At 44.8% G+C, this 21,760-nt stretch overlaps 1 protein-coding gene across 7 annotated transcripts in view; it reads right to left on the reverse strand.

The window, feature by feature from the left end:
• Positions 1-361: 361 nt before the first annotated feature.
• Positions 362-21,760, reverse strand: part of C19H3orf22 (chromosome 19 C3orf22 homolog) — a 64,967-nt gene continuing 43,568 nt past the window's right edge. For 2 of the 7 annotated variants that reach the window (XM_047534768.1, XM_047534775.1), the window contains 3 exons: positions 2,456-2,581; positions 2,039-2,164; positions 362-705 (listed from right to left, as the gene is read on the reverse strand). In XM_047534768.1, the coding sequence (XP_047390724.1) occupies positions 522-705; positions 2,039-2,164; positions 2,456-2,547 (402 nt within the window). In that variant the 5' untranslated portion in view covers positions 2,548-2,581 and the 3' untranslated portion in view covers positions 362-521. Of the gene's footprint in view, positions 706-2,038; positions 2,165-2,455; positions 3,394-3,521; positions 4,507-4,542; positions 5,306-21,760 lie in introns of those variants that run through there. The other 5 variants (XM_047534774.1, XM_047534771.1, XM_047534773.1 and 2 more) reach the window with 5 other exon arrangements.

Here is a 21,760-nt window from a genome sequence, read left to right on the forward strand (position 1 = left end):
TCTTCAGAGAGAGGACCATAGTGAATGCCCCAGTTTCATTTTCCCCTGGAGGACTTTCCGGTCTTTTTTGGGGGGTGGGTACCAGGGATTGAACCCAGGGGCACTTAACCACTGAGCCCATCCCCAGCCTTTTTATATTTTATATACAGGGTCTCGCTGAGTTGCTTAGGGCCTCACTAAGTTGCTGAGGCTGGCCTCCAGCTTGCGATCCTCCTGCCTCAGCCTCTGGAGACATTTGCTCTCTTTATAACCCTCACGGCAGTCCTGCAAGATTACACCTAACTACACTGATTTTACATGTGAGAAAATAGAGACTCAGAGAGACAAAGTCACCAGTCCAAGTAGAAGTGGGATTTCCATGTACAAAGTTTATTGCTATGGTGTGGTTTCTGGGGAGATGGAGAGTTCCTGGTTTTCCATGGCCACGAGGGCTGTTTCCCCTCACTAAAGTCTCTGTGGCTGCTGTCCAGAGTGTGCCAAGGAGAAGGTGGCCGAGTGGAAGGCCACGCAGAGCTGGGGCATTAGGAGAGGCCCCTGGATGGCCCAGTGGCTTCGCTGCTCCAGGGGTCGTTGCTGTACAGAGGGAACAGCTGGCGTTCGGCTTGTCTGGGGAAGCGGAGGCTCAGTAACTGCAGTTCCCAGAGGCTGCACGGTGGGGGCGCTGGGTAGAGTCTGGATGGTGACGAGTACCCTGGAGCCCCGAGCCTGGAGGAGCCAGCCACAGCCACACCTGACTCCGGGAGCTGGCTGCAGCCAGTGTGGTCCAGGGAAGGCAGACAGGGCCCCCCTGGGCAGGGCTCCAACCAGATTCCCTTCTAGGGGGACTTGTCCCCGCCCCCCCCCACATACAGCCTCGCGTCCTGGTGGCTTCCCCGGAAGCCAGAGAGCATCACAGTCCCCTCCTCCTCCCTGCTCCTCTGGCCACCAACATCCAACCCAGCAAGTTCCCACGGCCTCCTGTGCTCCTGCCTGTGCACGGCTGGGGTGTCGCCGAATCCTGCGCTGATGGTGAGGGGTAGGGACACCCCTCCTTGCCAGACCACCCTGCCTTGCGCGGTCCCCTCCCCAGCCGAGACTGTCCCCTCCCACCTTCCCCCCTCCTCCTTGGCCTCGCCTGCCTGTCTCTCGGGGCTGAAAAGCCGCCCTTCAGACTCGCCAGGAGGGACTTAACTCCTCCTCAGGCCATTGGCACGGGAAGTCCCCGGGCCCCAGCCTCTGCTTCCACAAGCTCCCCGATTCCCCGCCTGTTCACTCCCTGTCCTTCTCCGCTGGCTCTGAGCTCTGCAGGCCCGGCTCCCAGCAAGAGGCTCAGGCGGGAGCTCAGAAATGGCGGACAAGATGGGGATCCCTCTCCCACTTGCAGCCCACTGATCTGCCATCAGACACTAGGCGGATCCCATCTCACCCAAGTGCCACCTGAGACCCAGGGACATGGGAGCTCTCTGGCCCCGGCCTCGGCAGCTCAGCCCTTGGGGTCTGGCTCAGGGATCTGTGGCAGGAGCCTGAGGGTCTGATGGGCCAGCAGCCACAGGAGAAGGGGAGAAGGGGACAGCGAGGCCTGGGGACAGAGGCCAGGGGTGCGTGCCTGTGTTTCCTTGAATGTCCCCCAGGTGTGCGCACGGTCTCTCTGGGTGACCGTTCAGGGGAGCTGGCATGCATCTTGGTGACTGTGACCGGAGTTGGTACACAAAGGGCTGACCGAAGGCCAAGGGCCAGTCAGAGTGGACACTGTCCTCTGTGTCAAGACTCGTGCCCTGGCCAGCATGAGATCTAGTTGGCAGGAGAGGATGAGGCACCAGGTGGGGCTGGGTGTATGGCTGGGCCCTCTACCCGCTGGCCCTGGAAGCCCCTGGGACGGAGCTGCTGCTTCTACCAGGCCCACGTGTTCATGCCGAGTCGTTCCCTGGAGCCGAGTGCCTGCTGCTTTTGGTGTCTGTCTAGGAGGGTGGACCTCTCCTCGACGGCTCTCTGTCCGTGCCCTTGTGTGTGGGGTGACATGTCCCTGTGGTCATCGGAGGGCTGCCGTGCAGGCACTTACCCTGGGACCGGGATGGATCTCCTTGGCACCAGCTGCTTCTGCAGGGGCAGCAAGTCCCTCTGGGAGCTGCTCCTGCCCGCCCAGGCTCTCGGGGACTCACAGCTGGGCTCTGTCAGCCAAGAGAACCTACAACAAGCGTCCTAGCGTTGAGGTGGCTTGCAGTCGCTGGCTCTTCTGGAACTTTCTATCTGCCAGGCACTATTCTGGATGCTTTGCCTGGGCACCTCTCAGCTTGGCTGTGATGAGGCGGGAGTGTGGGTGAGAAGGCAGGTCCCAGGCTGTCCCTATAGCGCGGGGCTTCTTGCGGGGCGGGGGTCCCCTGTGAGTGGGCAGCTCCAGCTCCTCAGGATGCCCCAGGACGCACTCTGTATTCTGAGGACATTAGGGGGGGGGCAAAGGGACTTGGGCATCTGGTACCTGTAGGGAAACTTCTTGGCGAACTTCTCTTGGGCCTTGCTCCTAGATTTCTTCCGCTGCTGAGATTTCCTGCGGGCTCTGAATTCCATCATGGAGGGAGTCAGGCTGGGGCCCTCTTAGCCATGGCTGGAAGACAAGAGGACTCTGGAGAAGGGGCAGGACAGGGGGACAGCTCTGTACAGAACTCCATGTAATTCCCTCCCTCTGTGGAGAACACAGGAACTTCGCCTCCATGTTTCAGGGAAGGAAAGAGAGGAGGCCGACTGGGGGGGACAGGAAGGGTTCAGGGTGGGTGCTCTGTGTGCCCACTGCTGGGCCAGCGAGGCTTCCGGATGCCCAGAACTCAGGGGTCCCCGGGCCATTCCACACCCGCCTTCCTCCTTCCCCGAGTGACGCCAGCTTCACTCCGTCTGCTTCCCCGGGGACAGGGGCCATGCAGCGTCCAGGGCAGCCCGCTGACCTCATGAGCATCCATCCTGGATCATCTCTCCCACTGTCCTCTTGCCACTTCCCAAACTGACTTGGGCTGTCCTTCCTGGCCACATAGGGTGCCTGAGGTCACCGGGCAGCCCTATCCCAAATCCTGACGGTGACACCAGTTAGGGGGTCATTGGGTTGGATCCTGGACGCGCTCCTGCCCAGGAAGGTGACTGGGAGGCTGCGAGGGCTTCCCCGAGGCTGGTCACATGGGGGTCCCAGAGCCGGGGGTCCCCAGAAGCAGACAGACTGTCGGAGCTTCAGGCCACCGCGCTCTGGCTTATGACACCACAGGGGCTGACATCAGCCATGGTCTCACCGCCACACCACCGAGGGGGCCCAGCTGCATGGCTCTGGCAGGCAGGACCCATAGAAGCCTCTGAGGTCACAATCGGTCACAGGGCAGTTGGCTGGCTCCTGCGGTTCAAACCCCAGCCTGGAGCCACCTGGCCAGGGAGTGGCTGTGAGGACAGCGGCCCGTGTGGGCGGGGGCGTCTCGTCCAGGTCCCTGCGCTTGGAAGGGGACACCCAGGTCTCACACCTGAGCTCCCGCCCCCGAGAGAGAGCCCTGGAACAGCCCCAACCTCACCTGGCTGCAGGTCCATGCCGTCCAGGCGACCTTGTCCCGAGCCTGAGCTGTGGCCCCAGGGAGCATCGGGCTGGGGCTCTGGCCCTAGGTCTGGGGCTCTGCAGCCTGAATTCCCGGCTCCTAGTCTGGGCCCTGCCTCTGCGCCACAGCGACCACCTGCCTGGGGATACTGTCAGCTCCACCTCCAGGGCTCTGGGGGGCACTGGATGTGGTCATGCCTGTCACATGCTTAGAACAGTCCTGTGCCACAGGAAGGCCTGGCAAGGCTAGGGCACGGCAGGTCACAGCGGGCCTGTCAGTCACGGCTGCACGGAGGAGGGGCTCTGGACCAGTGTTGGAGAACATCCCAGGGTAAGGTCACTCTTTCAGAGGCAGGGCAGCAGGAAGAAAGGACAGGGAGCGTCGCCCCTCTGCTCTGAGGTCCCGGCCTCATCCGAGTTGCAGACACAAAGAATCACATCTGTGTGTTGGGCCAGGTAGGAGCAGCCCTGGGGATGGGGATTCTAGAACAAGTGATCCGCTGAGGGAAGAACTTCAGCAGAAGGAGGTGGGAGAACAGGAGAGGTGTGGGAGAGGCTGAGCGGGACAGGAGGCCATCTTCAGCCTGGCCCCAGGGGACTCTGGAACAGGGGCTCCTCAGGAGGGGGTCACCTTTTCTGCCCCAGGCAGTGGATCTTAGGTGGAGGGGTTGTAGAGAAGGGGACCCAGAGCAGTACCACTCTCCCAGCAGCTGGGGCTTGGTGCGCCAGTCCAGGAGAGGGGATCCTCCCTTGCCATTGAGAGACACTGGAAACAAATAGAGAGGGAGACAGGGAGCGAGATGGGGACAGGTCAGAGCTGTAGGGGACTCCCAGGAGACGTCGTTCTTTCCTTCTGGTACTGGAGAGTGAACCCAGGGGTGCTCAACCACTGAGCCACATCCCCAGCCCTTTTTATATTGTATTTTGAGACAGGGTCTCGCTAAGTTGCTTAGGGACTTGCTAATTTGCTGAGGCTGGCCTCCAACTTGTGATCCTCCTACCTCAGCCTCCTGAGCTGCTGGGATGACAGGCATATGTCATGATGCCTGGCTCCCCAGGAGATTTTTCAAGGGAAGTAATGCAAGATGTTTCAGGAGACCTCACCAGGGCTGTGTAAGAATTTGGATTCCAGGCAGGCTGTTCAAATCCTCAATTTAAATTTATGTTCTCCCATTTTTTTCCTCCTCCAGGCCAGAGGATCCTGCCAGCGTCTTAGACAGTGGCTTGAAATGAATAGCAGGGAAGAGCATCTTTGGTGTCATAACCACTGGCTGGGGTCCAGGGTGCTGAGAATTTGCTCAGGAGACAGTGGTCCCTTGGAATTCTCACAGTGGTTGAATCTGGGGAAAAAAAACTGGTTTTGTAGTGAAGAAGATCAGGTGAGAACGTCCCCTCTGTCCAAATTGCTGTGTGGTCCTGGGTGAACAACAATCCTTTCTGAGCCTTGATTTCCTCAGTAAAAGGAAGTGATATTCAGTCAGTCAGGGGGCTGAGGAGACCAGAGATGAAACATTGCCAAGGGTCCTTGCCTGGCACTGGCTTTGTGGCACAGATGCTGAGGGGCATGAGTTTTGCACCAAGAACCTGAACTTTGGGGATCAGCTGGGAGGCCCACTTATCTTGGCGTTTCATTCAGCCTTCTTGTCTTTTCCAATCTGATTATCAAGCACTGGAGATCTGAAAGGAGCCCCCTGGCAGGAGAAAAATGGGGCACAGCAAAGCTTAGGCGGTCAGTCCCAAGGTTTGATGAGTCAGGCCTCAAAGGTTGCAATGGAAAGTTGACAAAGGTCTGTGAGGACAGAACTGTGGGAGAGAAATACAGGACTAGATACGCAACACAGAAAAGAAAGGATGTGGGGCCGGGAGGAGGTAGACCAGATGGCCAGCAAAGGCGATCATTCAGCTGAGCGAGGGCGGCAGCTTAGAATGAGGTGGTGTTGGGGAACAGAGGGAAGGAAGTGTGCTTGAGAGACCTGGGGTTTCAAATGGTTGCCTCAGACACTTCCTCTGGCAGCCCAGTTGTCTCAGTGCATAGATTCCTGAAGATTCCTATTCTACCTTTTTCCAGAATGTCACTCCTGTTCTTTCATTTTTAGTGTTGAGTAGATTCCATGATATGGACACAACACAGTTTGCTTAATCGTTCACTCACTGAAGGACATTTTGGTTGTTTCCACTTTGAGGCTATTAAGAATAAAGCCGGTTGGGTGGGGTGGCTCAAGACTGTAATCCTAACTACTTGGGAGGCTGAGGCAAGAGGATATCAAGGTCAAGGCCCAGCCTCGGCAACTTAGTAAGACCCTGCCTTAAAATGAAAAATTTCAAAAGGGCTGGGGATGAGGCTCAGTGGTGAAGTGTACCCGGGTTCCATCCCCAGTACCAAAGAGAAAAAGAATAAAGCTGATGCAAATGTTCATGCACACACAGGAATAAACACACACCTTCATTTCTCTGGAATAAGTGCCTATCCATTGAGTCTTAATGTCTGCTATCAAAAAGGTATGATTTTAGAAAAGGAGGGAACTCTGCCAAATTCATTATATGAAACCAGTATCACCCTGATATCAAAACCAGACAGACACATCAAGGAAAGAAAACTTTAGACCAATATCCTTGATGAACACAGATGCAAAAATTCTTCATAAAATATTGGCAAATTGCATACAAAATATTAAAAAGATAGTGCACCAAGATCAAGTGGGTTTCATCTCAGGGATGCAAGGTTGGTTCAACATATGGAAATCAATAAATGTATGTAGACTTAAAGATGAGAATCATATGATTATCTCAATAGATGCAGAAAAAAATCATTTAACAAGGCAAAGCACCAATTCATGTAACAAACACTAGAAAAACTAGTATAGAAGGAACATCCCTCAACAATGTAAAGGTCATAGATGAAAAACCCAAGGCCAACATTATTCTGAATGGAGAAAATCTGGAAGCATTTCCTCTAAAAACAGGAACAAGACAAGGATGCCCACTTTCACCACTCCTACTCAATACAGTCCTTGAAACTCTAGCCAGGGCAATAAGGCAAGAGAAAGAAATTAAAGGGATACAAATAGGAAAAGTAGAGCTCAAATGATCTGTTTTCCAACAACATGATCTTATATTTAGAAGACCCCAAAAACCCCACCAGAAGATTTCTAGAACTCATAAACGAATTCAGTAAAGTATCAGAATGCAAAACCAACACCCATAAATCCATCATGTTCCAATGATGAATCTGCTGGAAGATAAATCAGGAAAACTATCCCATTCACAATATTCTTAGAACCAAATCATAACACCAAAGCCAAACCCAACAAACAAACAAAAAAACCCGTGAATCAATCTAACAAAAGAGGTGAAAGATCTCCACAATGAAAACTACCGAAAACTAAAGAAAGAAATTGAAGAAGGCCTTAGAAGATGGAAAGATCTCCCATCATCTTGGACAGGCAGAATTAATACTGTCAAAATGACCATACTACCTAAAGCACTAGACAGATTTTCAATGTTCAATGCAGTTCCCATCAAAATTCAAATGGTATCCTTCACAGAAATGGAAAAAGAAGTCATGAAATTCATTTGGCAAAATAAGAGACAAGCCAAAGAGACAATAGCCAAAGCAGGAGGCATCACAATACCAGACCTCAAATTTTACTATGGAGCTACAGTAACAGATAAGCATGGTATTGGCACCAACCAGACATGAAGACCAATGGAATAGAAGACATGGAGACAAATCCACATCAATAGTTATCTCATACTAGACAAAGGTGTCAAAAACCCATGTTGGAGAAAAGACAGCCTTTAAAACAAATGGTGCTGGGAAAATCGGAAAACCATATGTAGTAGAATGAAATTTAACCCCTATCTCTCATCCTGCACAAAAGTCAAAGTGGATCAAAGATCTCAGTATTAGACCAAAAATCCTACATCTACTAGAATAAAAGACAGGCCCAACTCTCCATCATGTCAGCTTAGGACCTGACTTCCTCAACAAGACCTCTAAAGCACAAGAAGTAAAATCAAGAATCAATAAATGGAATGGCATCGAAACAAAAATCTTCTTCATGGCAAAGGAAACAATCAAGAGCCTAAAGAGAGAACTAATAGAATGGGAGAAAATCTTTGCCAGTTGTACCCCAGATAGGGCATTCATATCCAGAAAATACCGAGAACTCAAAACACTGAACACCAAAAATCTCCATAAATCACCCAATCAATAAATGGGTAGAGGAACTAAACAGAAACTTCTCAAAAGAAGAAATACGAATGGTCAACAAATACATGAAAAATGTTTAGCATCTCTAGCAATTAGATTAGGCAAATTAAAACTACATTGAAATTTCATCTCATTCCAGTCAGAATGGCTATTATCAAGAATACAAGTAATAAAAAATATTGGTGAGGATATGGAGAACAGGGTACACTCATACATTGTTACTGGAACTGCAAATTAGTGCAACCACTTAGGAAAGTAGTACTGAGATTCCTAAAAAAAAAAAAAAAAAAAAATCTAGGAATGGAACCACCGTTTGACCCAGCTATCCCACTCCTTGGTATATATCCATAGGATTTAAAATCAGCAGTGACGCAGCTACATCCATGTTCATAGCATCTCAATTCACAATAGCTAAGCTGTGGAACCTACCTAGGTGCCCTTCAACAGATGAATGGATAAAGAAACTGTGGTACATACACACAATGGAGTATTACTTAGCCATTAAGAAGAATGACTTCATGGCATTTGCCAGTAAAATGGATGGAACTGGAGACTATCATGCTTAGTAAGACAAGTCAGTCCCCCAAAGTCAAAGTTTGAATGTTTCCCCTGGTAGGTGGAAGCTAATCCAAACTAAGGTGGAGGGGGGGGGTAAAAAAAAAAGAACAGAAGAAAGATCAGTGGAGTAGACAAGAGGGAATGAAGGGCAGGGAGGAAGAATGGCATAGAGAAAGATAGTGGAAAGAGTCTGACCTAACTTTCCCATGTCCATATATGACTATTCCACCAGCATGCACACCTGTAAGACACCAACTAAAAAAGTATAAGTAAATGGCAGAAAGATCAATGGAGCAGAGGGAAGGGACCTGGAGGGGGGTGGGGGCGGGGGAGGGGAAGTACTGGGGACTGAATCAGAAAACTTATACTCTATGCTTCTATAATTATATCAAAATAAATTCTGTTGTCATGTATAACTAAAAAGAACCAACAAAAAAAATTGCCCAGTGGGACCAGGTTTGCATTTTGGCTCTGCCATTTACTAGAGGAATAAACTTGGATAATTTATTTAACCTCAAAAAAAAAAAAAAAAAGAAAAAAAGAAAAGATCAATGACACTATACTATAAATCCCACGGACCTGACAGATGTTTCCAGAGTACTTTATCCAACAATATACCTCCTTTTCAACTGCCCACAAAAGTTTCTACAGAATAAACCGTATATGAAAACCACAAAACCAGGTTTTAATGAGTTAAAAAGGAAACCATAACCTCTATCTTTTCTGATCACAATGGAATGATACTGGACATCGCCAATGAAAAAGAATTCGTAATTATACAAATGCACAGAGAACGAAGAGCAGCTGTGTGAATGAACTGTTGGTGATTCAGAAGGGAAGTTTTGAAGTTTCCCAAAGGAGATAAAAAGGGAAACACAACATACCCCCAAATTTGTTGGATGCAGCAAAAACCAAGTGAACAGGGAAGTTTATAGCAGTGAGTGTCCTACAACAGAAAAGTAAAAATATTTCAAATACACAATCTAATAATGAATCTCAAGAATATACCAAACCAAAATCAAAGTTATGGAAGGAAATAAACATCAAAGATCAGAGCAGAAATAGAGACGGTGAACAAACAAACAACCAATCCAGCAATGAAACAAATTGGGATTTGTTTTTTTTTTTTGAGAAGATAAACAAAATCCACAAACCTTTTCCTAGACTAACCAAGAAAAAAAGAGAGAAGATGAAAATAAAGCTAGAGCTGAAGAAGGAGACATTGTAACTGATACCACAGAAATACAAAAGCTCATTAGTGACTATTAGGAAAAACTACATGCTAACGAACTGGAAAACCTAGAAGAAATGAACAAATTTTAGAACAGTTATAACCCAGCAAAACTGAACCAAGAGGACATAAAAAGACCAATAACAAGTAATGAGATCCCATCTCTAATAAAGTTCACCATCAAAGAAAAGCCCAGGAAGATGCCTTCATTGCTGAACTTTACCAAACTGTGTGTGTGTGTGTGAGAGAGAGAGAGAGAGAGAGAGAGTGTGTGTGTGTGATAGAGAGTGTGAGTGTGTGTGTGAGAGAGAAAGAGAGTGTGTGTGTGAGATAGAGCGTATGTGTGATAGAGAGTGTGAGTTTGTGTGAGAGTGTGTATACGTGTGAGAGTGTGTGTGTGTGTGATAGACTATGTGTGTCAGTATGTATGTGCATGTGTGTGTGTGAGAGTGTATGTGTGATATTGTGTGTGTGTGTGTGTGTGTGTGTGAGAGAGAGAGAGAGAGAGAGAGAGAGAGAATGTGTGTGTGTGTGTGTGTATTTGATGTGCTGGGGAGTGAACTCAGGGTCTCACCCATGCTTGGCAAGTGCTCTACAAAACCAATCCCGCCAAACATTTAAAGAAGAACTAGCACCAGAGAATTAATGAGAGAAAACCCTTACAAACTCATTCAGAGAGGCCTTTTTGACTTTGTTTCTAAAGTCACATAGGGGCACAACAAAAACAAAGATTCATAAGCCAACAATCCTGATGAACACTGATGCAAAAATTGTTAATAAAACACTAGTAAGGCCAGGCGCTGTGGCACATGCCTGTAATCCCAGCAGCTCGGGAGGCTGAGATGGGAGGATCGCAAGTTGGAGGCCAGCCTCAGCAACTTAGTGAGGCCCTAAGCAACTCTGACCCTGTCTCCAAATAAAATACAAAAAAGGGCTGCGGATGTGGCTCAGTGGTCAAGTGCCCTTGAGGTTAATCTCTGGTACCAAAACAACAACAATTAAAAAAAAAAAAACCCATAAAACAAAAAACAAAAAAACACCAGTAAGTTGAATTCAACAAACACATCAAAAAGAGCATTCATCATGATCAAGTTTGTTTCAACCTAGGAATGCAGGGATGGTTTGATATATGGAACTCAATAAAAGTAATATGTCACATCAATAGAATAAAGATAAAAGTCATGATTGTTTCAATAGGTGCCAAAAAAGCATTTGACAAAGTCCAACGTCCCTTTATGATAAAAGTTATGAGCCTATTAAATCAAAAGATTATAGGGAAGGGAATGGGGAGGGAAGAGGGGAGGAAAAGGGGAAGTACTGGGGACCAAATTAGAACCAATTATATTCTATGCTTTCATAATTATGTCAAAATGAATCCTATTGTTATGTATAACTAAAAAGAACCTGTAAAAATAAAACAAAACAATTTTTAAAACAACAACAACAGAGGGATTATACAGCAACATAATAAATGCTATTTGACAAACCTACAACAAGCACCATAGCGAATGCGGAAAACCTGAAGACATTTCCTCAAAGATCAGGAATGAGACAAGGATGTCCATTATCACTGCTCTTACTCAACACAGTACTAGAATGTCTAATGAGAGAAATCAAGCAAGAAACAAGAAGACATACAAATACAGAGGGAGGAAGCCAAGTTATTCTTGTTTACAAATGATATAATTCCATGCAAAGAAAAAGTTGAAGATTCCAGCAAAACCTCTTACAGTGGATACGTGAAATCTGTACTGTAGTAGGAAACATGACCAACATAATAATATCAGCTTGTCTTTGCAATCATGCATGTGCTGAGAAATCATAAAAACAGTACCATTCACAATATCTACACAACAATAAAGTGCCTGGGAATAAATCTAACAAAGGAAGTGAAAGATCCAGTCAGAATTATGAAACGCTGAAAAAGAAATCGGGGAAGACACAAAAACATAGACCTTCCATATTCATGGGTTGGAAGAATGTTCTAAAAATGTCCACACTACCCCCAAGTGAGCTACAGTTTCAATGCAATCCCTATCAAAATGCAATGAAAATAACTAAAGCCATCTTTTTTGTTTGTTTTTTTTTAATATTTTTTGATTCATTGTACACAAATGGGGTACAACTTTTCATTTCTCTGGTTGTACATGAAGTAGAGTCACACTGTTTGTGTGATCATACACGTACATAGGGTAATGGTGTTTGCCTCATTCCATTATCTTTCCTTCCCCTGCCACCTCCTCTCTCCTTCCATCATTTCCCTCTACACAATCCATCCTTCCTCCATTCTTCCCTTAGTCCCTCTCCTCCCCATTATATATCATCATCCACTTATCAGAGAAAACATTCAGCCTTTGGTTTTTGGGGATTGACTTATCTCACTTAGCATGATATTCTCTAACTCCATTCATTTACCTGCAAATGCCATAATTTTATTCTTCTTTATGACTGAGTAATAGTCCATTGTGTATATATACCACAGTTTCTTTATCCATTTATCCATTGAAGGGCATCTAGGTCAGTTCCACAATCTAGCTATTGTGAATTGAGCTGCTATAGACATTGATGTGACTGCCTCACTGTAGTATGCTGATTTTAAGTCCTTTGGGTATATTGCCAAGGAGTGGGATAGCTGGGTAAAGCCATCTTGAACGGAAGGAACAAAGTGAGGACATCACAATGCCTCATTTCAAAACTTATCAGGAGCCAGAGTAATTAAAACAGCAGGATTTTTGACACAGAAACGGACACACAGACTAACAGAACAGGATAAAAATTCCAGAAATGAACCCATGCATTGATAGCCAAGTGATTCTCAAGAATGTCTCCAAAAACATACACTGGATAAAATACTGCCTCTCCACTAAATGGGGCTAGAAAAATTGGACTTTATTGGGGTAGACTGAAAAGTGACCTGCTATCTCTTGCACTATGCCATAATCAACTGATGATGGAACAAAGATTAAAATATAAGACCTGAAACTACAGAAGAAAGACTTTAAGGCATTGCTACATACAAATTTTTCTGGTAGGATGCCCAAAGCACAGAACACAAAAGCAGAGCAAACATTAAATCTTACAGCTCCCTGCCCAGGGCATGTGTGAGCCCCAAAGGGCTTAAGGAGCCCATGCCTATCACGCCTCTGACCCTGCGGGGTACAGTACATGGCCTCTCCCAGCTCCCCTTAGCAGGCAGGCCGCACCCCTGGCATCTCTGCCTTCCTGAACCTCCATTGCCGCTCTGGCTTTACCCTCACAGCTTCACCAACTTCTTCTGCTACTTGCAGGGACTCTGACCTTGCACATACCAAGCAGTGCACCTTCAGGTTCTTCTCAAAGGAAGGTCTCTGAAAGAGTTTATACATTGCAACTCTAAGCCTGCCATGGATGGGTTCCTGCTGATTTCCGATAAACCCTCAAAGTGTCTTTCCCACTGTCCTGGTGCAAAGTACTTGGCTTCTTTTAAAGGAGTGTGATCTCATTAGAAACCACATAGTCCTGGACAGGAATTTTACGAGCCCTTCTTTTCTGGTGAGATTGCGGGACTTTCAAATCTTTCTGTTCTGCTTTTTTGCTTCTAATTCTCACCAGAAATCTGGCAAAAAGAATCCAGCAATGTGGTGGGGCTGCAAATTAGTGCAGCCACTCTGGAAAGCAGTGTGGAGATTCCTTAGAAAACTTGGAATGGACCCACCATTTGACCCAGCTATCCCACTCCTTGGCCTATACCCAAAGGACTTAAAATCAGCCTACTACAGAGATACAGGCACATCAATGTTCATGGCTGCTCAATTCACAATAGCCAGACTGTGGATCCAACCTAGATGTCCTTCAATTTATGAATGGATAAAGAAACTGTGATATATATATATATATAATGGAATATTACTCAGCTATAAAGAATAATAAAATTATGGCCTTTACAGGCAAATGGATGAAATTGGAGAATATCATGCTAAGTGAGATAAGCCAATCTCAAAAATCCAAAAGACGAATGACCTCACTGATAAGCGGATGATGACACATAATGGCGGGTAGGAGGGGGGCAAGAATGGAGGAAGGAGGGACTGTATAGAGGGAAAAGAGAGGTGGGAAGCGGGGGGAAGGAAACAATAACAATGAATCAAACATCATTACCCGATGTGAATGTATGATTATGCAAATGGTATGCTGTTATTCCATGTACAAATAGAAACAACATGTATCACATTTATTTACAATAAAAAGAAATAAAAAAAAAAAAAGAATCCAGCAATGCTGAGGCCATCGCCTGGATGCGGTTACCTGGAAATGTCCTCTGCCAGTTAATTAAACCATCACCTTTAAACTCAACCTCCCACACAGTCTTGGAGCATGGACAAAACATAAAAAAGTTCTTTGCCAGAATCGCATGGGTGGCCTGTAACCCAGTTTCCAATAGAACTCTCGCTCCCCGCTGAAGCCTCATAAACACAGTCTTTACTGTCCATTACCATCAGTGGTAGTTTGTTTTTCTGAGCTCACACAATAATCACCCCTGAAGCTTTGCTTATAGAATCCTAGACTTTCCCCAGCCTGCTCCTCCAAACTTTCCAGACTCCTCGCGTAAACCAGTCGCAAAGGCTTTTGAACCACATCATCAGGTATGGTCCCAGTGAGGACCACTTCTTGTGTAGCATGGCTAGGTATGAACTTTTTGATTAATCAGCTTTTGACTTCTTTGAAAAGGTAAAAAGAGAGAGAAATAATTTCAAGGAGGAAACTTTTTTTTACATTTTGGTTCACAGTTACGGAGGTTTCAGTCTATGGCCACTCGGCCCTGTTGCTTTGGGTCTCGGGTAGCATAGTTCACCACGGTGAGGAGCACGCGGTGAACAAAGACGCTTTGCTCATGGCATCCAGAAAGCAAAAGAGAGAGAGGGGAAGGGGCCGGGGTCAAGATGTTTTTCAAGGGCAAGTCCCCAATGATCTTACTTCCTTCTAACAGACTCCACCTCCTAAACACTTCGCCACCTCCCCATCACGCCACGGGCTGGAGATGAGTCCTTCAACGCCTGGGCATTGGGGAATCTGGGCTTGGGCATTCCAGATCCGAAGTTTCACACTGGGCTAAGCCAGGCTGTGCCCACTGAGATCCACCTTGCAGTTTTCCCCTGAGGACCCGTTCAGAAACATGAACGTTTGTGTGATCTGTGACAGCACGTGGTTTCATTACCTATTATGTCTACGCCATCCATATGCATGGAAGTGAATAAGCAAAAGGGAAACAGCACGACTCCATGTTAGAACTTGGCCAAAAGAGAACAAAAAGGCCAGGCGCGGTGGCGCACTACCTATCATCCCAGCGGCTCAGGAGGCTGAGGCAGGAGGATCAGCAGTTCAAAGGCAGCCTCAGTAACTTAGCGAGGCCCTAAGCAACTCAGGGACACCCTGTCCCTAAATAAAATACAAAAAAGGGCTGGGGACATGGCTCAGTGGTTAAGTATTCCTGGGTTCAGTTCCCCACACACAAAAAAAAAAAAGAAAAAAAAGAGCATGTATGTATATGTGTATGTGTGTGTGTGTGTGTGATCTGCTATTTTATACATATATACAAATATACGTCACATATATTGCATATCTATTTATACATATATATCATACTCTGATTAACTGTTCTGCAGCCAGCGCATTAGCCGATCTTAACAGAATGTATCCATCTCTGAATAATCAAGTATTTAATGGACTCCCCATGTGGATTTCATAGCCAATCATATGTTTTTCAGTACAGACGAACACCAAAGGGCTGACTGTGGCATAGGTATGAGCCACAAAAATACGGAGGTGATACAGAATCTGGTCACTGTTCCACATAATTCTCGAGGAAGCGATAACGTAGTCCAAAGTGGACACGAGCACAAAGAAGCCCACGAGCAGCAGGATGGTCCTGGAGGCCCTCAGCTCTGGGGTGCCTTGGAGAGAGGCTGGGCTGTGACGGTGGCTGGCACTGCCCCTTGTGCCTGCACAGCAGGGTCTCCAGGTACCCGCTGGAGAGGGCCACAAGCCCCAGAAGGAAGGCTTCCCGGAAGGCTCAGTGTGGAGGATGTCTGCCTGGGGAGGTAACTGACGGGCCAAACGGAGCAGGTTCAGTGGCACACATGAGACCATCTGAGGTCTCGTTGGGGGGCAGTAATGGAGATTGAGAGGTGACTGCTGACAGACATGTAGAGCACCCAGGAACATAAGGGAGCACAGGCTCTGATGTGGGGACTGATGTTAGAACTTTCCCAGGCAGGAGCTTCGGGGCTGAGCTGATGGCCTGGAGGACACTCAGCAGGCAGGAGGCACAGAGGGAGGAGCCCCTCACCAATCTGTGCAAGAGGACAACTGATTCCATGTGATGTCCTCCCAGAATCTCTCCCGAGACATAAAACTGTCTAGCTGTGAACCCCATGAGGACCAGCATCGGTAGGTGGATTAGGGCCAAGAGACCAATGGGTAGGTCAGTGGGCTTGGACCTGTGCCCAAGAATGGACAGGAAGACGTGCAACAGAAGGAGGACGCTGTTGGCCACAATCCCAATGGCAATTTCAGACAAAAAGCCACTCCTTACGGCAGCACTTCTGCACAGGTTGATTTTGCTCATCTTACAGGAGAGGAAGCATGGACTAAAAATCTTTGGAGAAAAGGAAGAATAATTCTGTATGAAAAATACGACTGCTTCTTCAGTCTCCAACAACACTGCTCACTTCAGCAAAATATGGGGTCCGCCTCCATATGACCTTTTGCACTTTCCATGCGTGTCAGCTTCATGTCCTCTAGAAGCCATCTCCGTCCTCCTGCCCCACCTCTTCCAGGTCAGGGCAGGATTTAGAAATTGCCATATGTTATGGGAAACGCTTTCTTATTATTACCTCGTTGGTGAGTTTTTCAGAAGAGCAATGTCCGACTTGGTTTTCATCTGCATCAACTTAGGCACAACTGGAGAGTTCATGCTTTACAAAGTCTGGTGAATCGAATGAGGAGGATTGCAAACAAGTGGAAAGAAGGCCCTCTGAAGTAGGTCTAAGTAGATTAGATGTGCACAAGGTTATGGTTCTTCAGTGCTATCTTTATTAAAGTTTAATTATCCTTTTATAGTTTTTTCTTTTGCATACTGGCGATTGAACCAGGGGACCTCCACCACTGAGTCACATCCCCAGTCCTCCTTGGTATTTTATTTAGAGACAGGGTCTCACTAAATTGCTGAGGACCTCACTTTTGCTGAGGCTGGCTTTGAACTTGTGATCCTCCTGTCTCAGACCCCTGAGCTGCTGCGATTACAGGTGTGTGTCACCGAGCCTAGCTATTCTTTTTTTTCTTTTATTGTAAACAAATGGGATACATGTTGTTTCTCTGTTTGTACAAGGAGTAAAGGCATACCATTTGTGTAATCATAAATTTACATAGGGTAATGTTGTTTGATTCATTCTGTAATTTTTTCCTTTCCCCTCCACCCCTCCCACCCCTCTTTTCCCTCTATACTGTTCTTCCTTCCTCCATTCTTGCCCCCCTCCCTAGCCCTAACTCTAACCCTAACACTAACCCCTCCCACCCCCCATTATGTGTCATCATCCACTTATTAGCGAGATCATTCATCCTTTGGTTTCTTGAGATTGGCTTATCTCACTTAGCATGATATTCTCCAATTTCATCCATTTGCCTGCAAATGCCATAATTTTATCATTCCTTATGGCGGAGTAATATTCCACTGTATATATATGCCACGGTTTCTTTATCCATTCATCAATTAAAGGATATCTAGGTTGGTTCCACAAACTGGCTATTGTGAATTGAGCAGCTATGAACATTGATGTGGCTGTATCTCTGTAGTATAATGATTTTAAGTCCTTTGGGTATAGGCCAAGGAGTGGGATAGCTGGGTCAAAAGGTTGTTCCCAAATGACTGGGACTACAAGTCATATCTCAATAATAACCCTGAATGTTAATGGCCTAAATTCATCAATCAAAAGACATAGACTGGCAGGTTGGATTAAAAAGAAAAATACAACAATATGTTGCCTGCAAGAGACTCACCTCATAGAAAGAGATACCCATAGACTAAAGGTGAAAGGATGGGGAAAAACATACCACGCACGTGGACTCAGCATAAAAGCTGGAGTATCCATCCTCATTTCAGATTATGTGGACTTCAAGCCAAAGTTAGTCAGAAGGGATAAAGAAGGACATTTCATACTGTTTAAGGGAAGCATAAATCAGCAAGATATAACAATCATAAACATCTATGCCCCAAACAGTGGTTCATCCATGTATGTCAAACAAATCCTTCTGAATTTTAGAAACCAAATAGACCATAACACAATAATACTAGGTGATTTTAACACGCCTCTCTCACCACTGGACAGATGTTCCAAACAAAAATTGAACAAAGAAACCATAGATCTCAATAACACAATCAATAATTTATACTTCACAGACATTTATAGAATATACCATCCAACCAAGAGTGAATACACTTTCTTCTCAACAGCACATGGATCCTTGTCTAAAATAGACCATATATTATGCCACAAAGCTAATGTTAGCAAATACAAGAAGATAGAGACACTACCTTGTATTCTATCAGATCATAATGGATTGAAGTTAGAAATAAATGAAAGAGTAAAAAACAGAAACTACTCCAACACCTGGAGATTAAACAATATGCTATTATATGATGAATGGATAACAGAAGATATTAAGAAGGGAATTAAAAAATTCTTAGAGGTAAATGAGAACAAAGAAACATCATATCAAAATCTCTGGGACACGATGAAAGCAGTACTTAGAGGAAAATTTATTTCATGGAGTGCATTTAATAAAGAAGTAAAACTCAACAAATAAACAACCTAACACTACAGCTCAAAGCCCTAGAAATAGAAGAACAGACCAACACCAAAAGTAGTAGAAGACAGGAAACAGTTAAACTCAGAGCTGAAATCAACGAAATTGAAACAAAAGAAACAATACAAAAAATTGACAAAATAAATAGTTGGTTCTTCGAAAAAATAAACAAAATTGATAAACCTTTAGCCACACGAACAAAGAGAAGATGAGAGAAAACCCAAATCACTAAAATTCGGAATGAACAAGGAAATATCACAACAGACACAAGTGAAATACAAAACATAATTAGAAGCTATTTTGAAAATCTATACTCCAACAAAATAGAAAATTTCGAAGACATCAACAGGTTTCTAGAGACATATGAATTGCCTAAACTGAACGAGGAGGACATACACAATTTAAATAGACCAATTTCAAGAAATGAAATAGAAGAAGTCATCAAAAGCCTACCAACAAAGAAAACTCCGGGACCAGATGGGTTCTCAGCTGAGTTCTACAAAATCTTTAAAGAAGAGCTCATTCCAATACTCCTCAAAGTATTTCATGAAATAGAAGAGGAGGGAACCCTCCCAAACTCATTCTATGAAGCCAGTATTACCCTGATACCTAATCCAGACAGAGACACATTGAGGAAAGAAAAATTTCAGACCAATATCCTTAATGAACATCGACACAAAATTCTCAACAAAATTTTAGCAAATCGCATACAAAAACATATTAAAAAGATAGTGCACCATGACCATGTGGGTTTCATCCCAGGGATGCAAGGTTGGTTCAACATCCGGAAATCAATAAATGTCATTCACCATATCAACAGACTTAAAGTCAAGAATCACATGATTATTTCAAAAGATGTAGAAAAAGCATTTGATAAAATACAGCACCCCTTCATGCTCAAAACACTAGAAAAAATAGGGATAGTGGGAACATTCCTTAACATTGTAAAGGCCATCTATGCTAAGCCCATGGCTAATATCATTCTAAATGGTGAAAAACTGAAAGCATTCCCCCTATAAACGGGAACAAGGCAGGGATGCCCTCTTTCACCACTTCTATTCAATATCGTCCTTGAAACTCTAGCCAGAGCAATTAGACAAACCAAAGAAATTAAAGGGATACGAATAGGAAAAGAAGAACTCAAACTATCCCTATTTGCTGATGATATGATTATATACTTAGAGGAACCAGGAAATTCCACCAGAAAACTTTTAGATCTCATAAGTGAATTCAGTAAAGTAGCGGGATATAAGATCAATGCACATAAATCTAAGGCATTTTTATACATAAGTGATGAATCTTCAGAAAGAGAAATTAGGAAAACTACCCCATTCACAATAGCCTCAAAAAAAATAAAATACTTGGGAATCAATCTCACAAAAGAGGTGAAAGACCTCTACAATGAGAACTACAGAACACTAATGAAAGAAATTAAAGAAAACCTCAGAAGATGGAAAGATCTCCCATGTTCTTGGATAGGAAGAATTAATATTGTGAAAATGGTCATACTGCCAAAAGTGCTATACAGACTGAATGCAATTCCAATTAAAATCCCAATGATGTACCTTACAGAAATAGAGCAAGCAATTATGAAATTCATCTGGAAGAATTAAAAACCCAGAATAGCTAAAGCAATCCTTGGCAGAAAGAGTGAAGCAGGGGGTATCACAATACCAGATCTTCAACTCTACTACAGAGCAATAGTAACAAAAATGGCATGGTATTGGCACCAAAATAGTCAGGTAGATCAATGGTACAGAATAGAGGACACGGACACAAACCCAAATAAATACAATTTTCACATATTAGACAAAGGGGCCAAAATATGCAATGGAGAAAAGATAGCCTCTTCAACAAATGGTGCTGTGAGAATTGCAAATCCATATGCAACAGAATGAAACTAAACCCCTATCTCTCACCCTGCACAAAACTAAACTCAAAATGGATTAAGGACCTTGAAATCAGACCAGAGACCTTGCATCTTATAGAAGAAAAAGTAGGTCCAGATCTTCAACATGGCGGCTTAGGACCAGACTTCCTCAACAGGACTCCCATAGCACAAGAAATAAAAGCAAGAATCAATAACTGGGATAGATTCAAACTAAATAGCTTTCTCTCAGCAAAGGAAACTATCAGCAATGCGAAGAAAGAGCCTACAGAGTGGGAGAAAATCTTTGCCAATCATACTTCAGATAGAACACTAATCTCCAGAATCTATACAGAACTCAAAAAACTCTACACCAAGAATACAAATAATCCAATCAACAAATGGGCTAAGGATATGAACACGCACTTCACAGAAGAAGATCTACAAGCAATCAACAAACATATGGAAAAATGTTCAACATCCCTAGTAATAAGAGAAATGCAAATCAAAACCACCCTAAGATTCCATCTCACCCCATTAGAATGGCGATTATCAAGAATACAAGCAACAACAGGTGTTGGCAAGGATGTGGGGAGAAAGGTACACTCATACATTGCTGGTGGGGCTGCAAATTAGTGCAGCCACTCTGGAAAGCAGTGTGGAGTTTCCTCAGAAAACTTGGAATGGAACCCCATTTGACCCAGCTATCCCACTCCTTGGCCTATACCCAAAGGACTTAAAATCAGCATATTACAGAGATACAGCCACATCAATGTTCATAGCTGCTCAGTTCACAATAACCAGATTGTGGAACCAACCTAATGTCCTTCAATTGATGAATGGATAAAGAAACTGTGGTATATATATACAATGAAATATTACTCAGCCATAAAGAATGATAAAATTATGGCATTTGCAGGCAAATGGATGAAATTGGAGAATATCATGCTAAGTGAGATAAGCCAATTGAAGAAACCAAAGGACGAATGATCTCGCTAATAAGTGGATGACGACACATAATGGGGGGTGGGAGGGGTTAGTGTTAGGGTTAGAGTTAGGGTTAGGGAGGGGGGCAAGAATGGAGGAAGGAAGGACGGTATAGAGGGAAAAGAGGGATGGGAGGGGTGGGGGGGAAGGGAAAAAATAACAGAATGAATCAAACAACATTTGTAAATTATTTTGTAAACATTATGTAAATTTATGATTACACAAATGGTATGCCTTTATGCCATGTACAAACAGAGAAACAACATGTATCCCATTTGTTTACAATAAAAAAAATTAAAAAAAAAATGGTGGTTCTCTGGTCTGATTTCGAGGTCCTTGATCCATTGTGAGTTGAGTTTTGTGCAGGGTGAGAGATAGGGGTTAAGTTTCATTCTGTTGCATATGGATTTCCAGTTTTCACAGCACCATTTGTTGAAGAGGCTATCTTTTCTCCATTGCATATTTTTGGCCCCTTTGTCTAACATGTGAAAATTGTATTTATTTGGGTTTGTGTGTGGCGAG

This window comes from Sciurus carolinensis, chromosome 19, assembly GCF_902686445.1.
Source record: "Sciurus carolinensis chromosome 19, mSciCar1.2, whole genome shotgun sequence".
NCBI classification, from domain to species: Eukaryota; Metazoa; Chordata; class Mammalia; order Rodentia; family Sciuridae; genus Sciurus; species Sciurus carolinensis.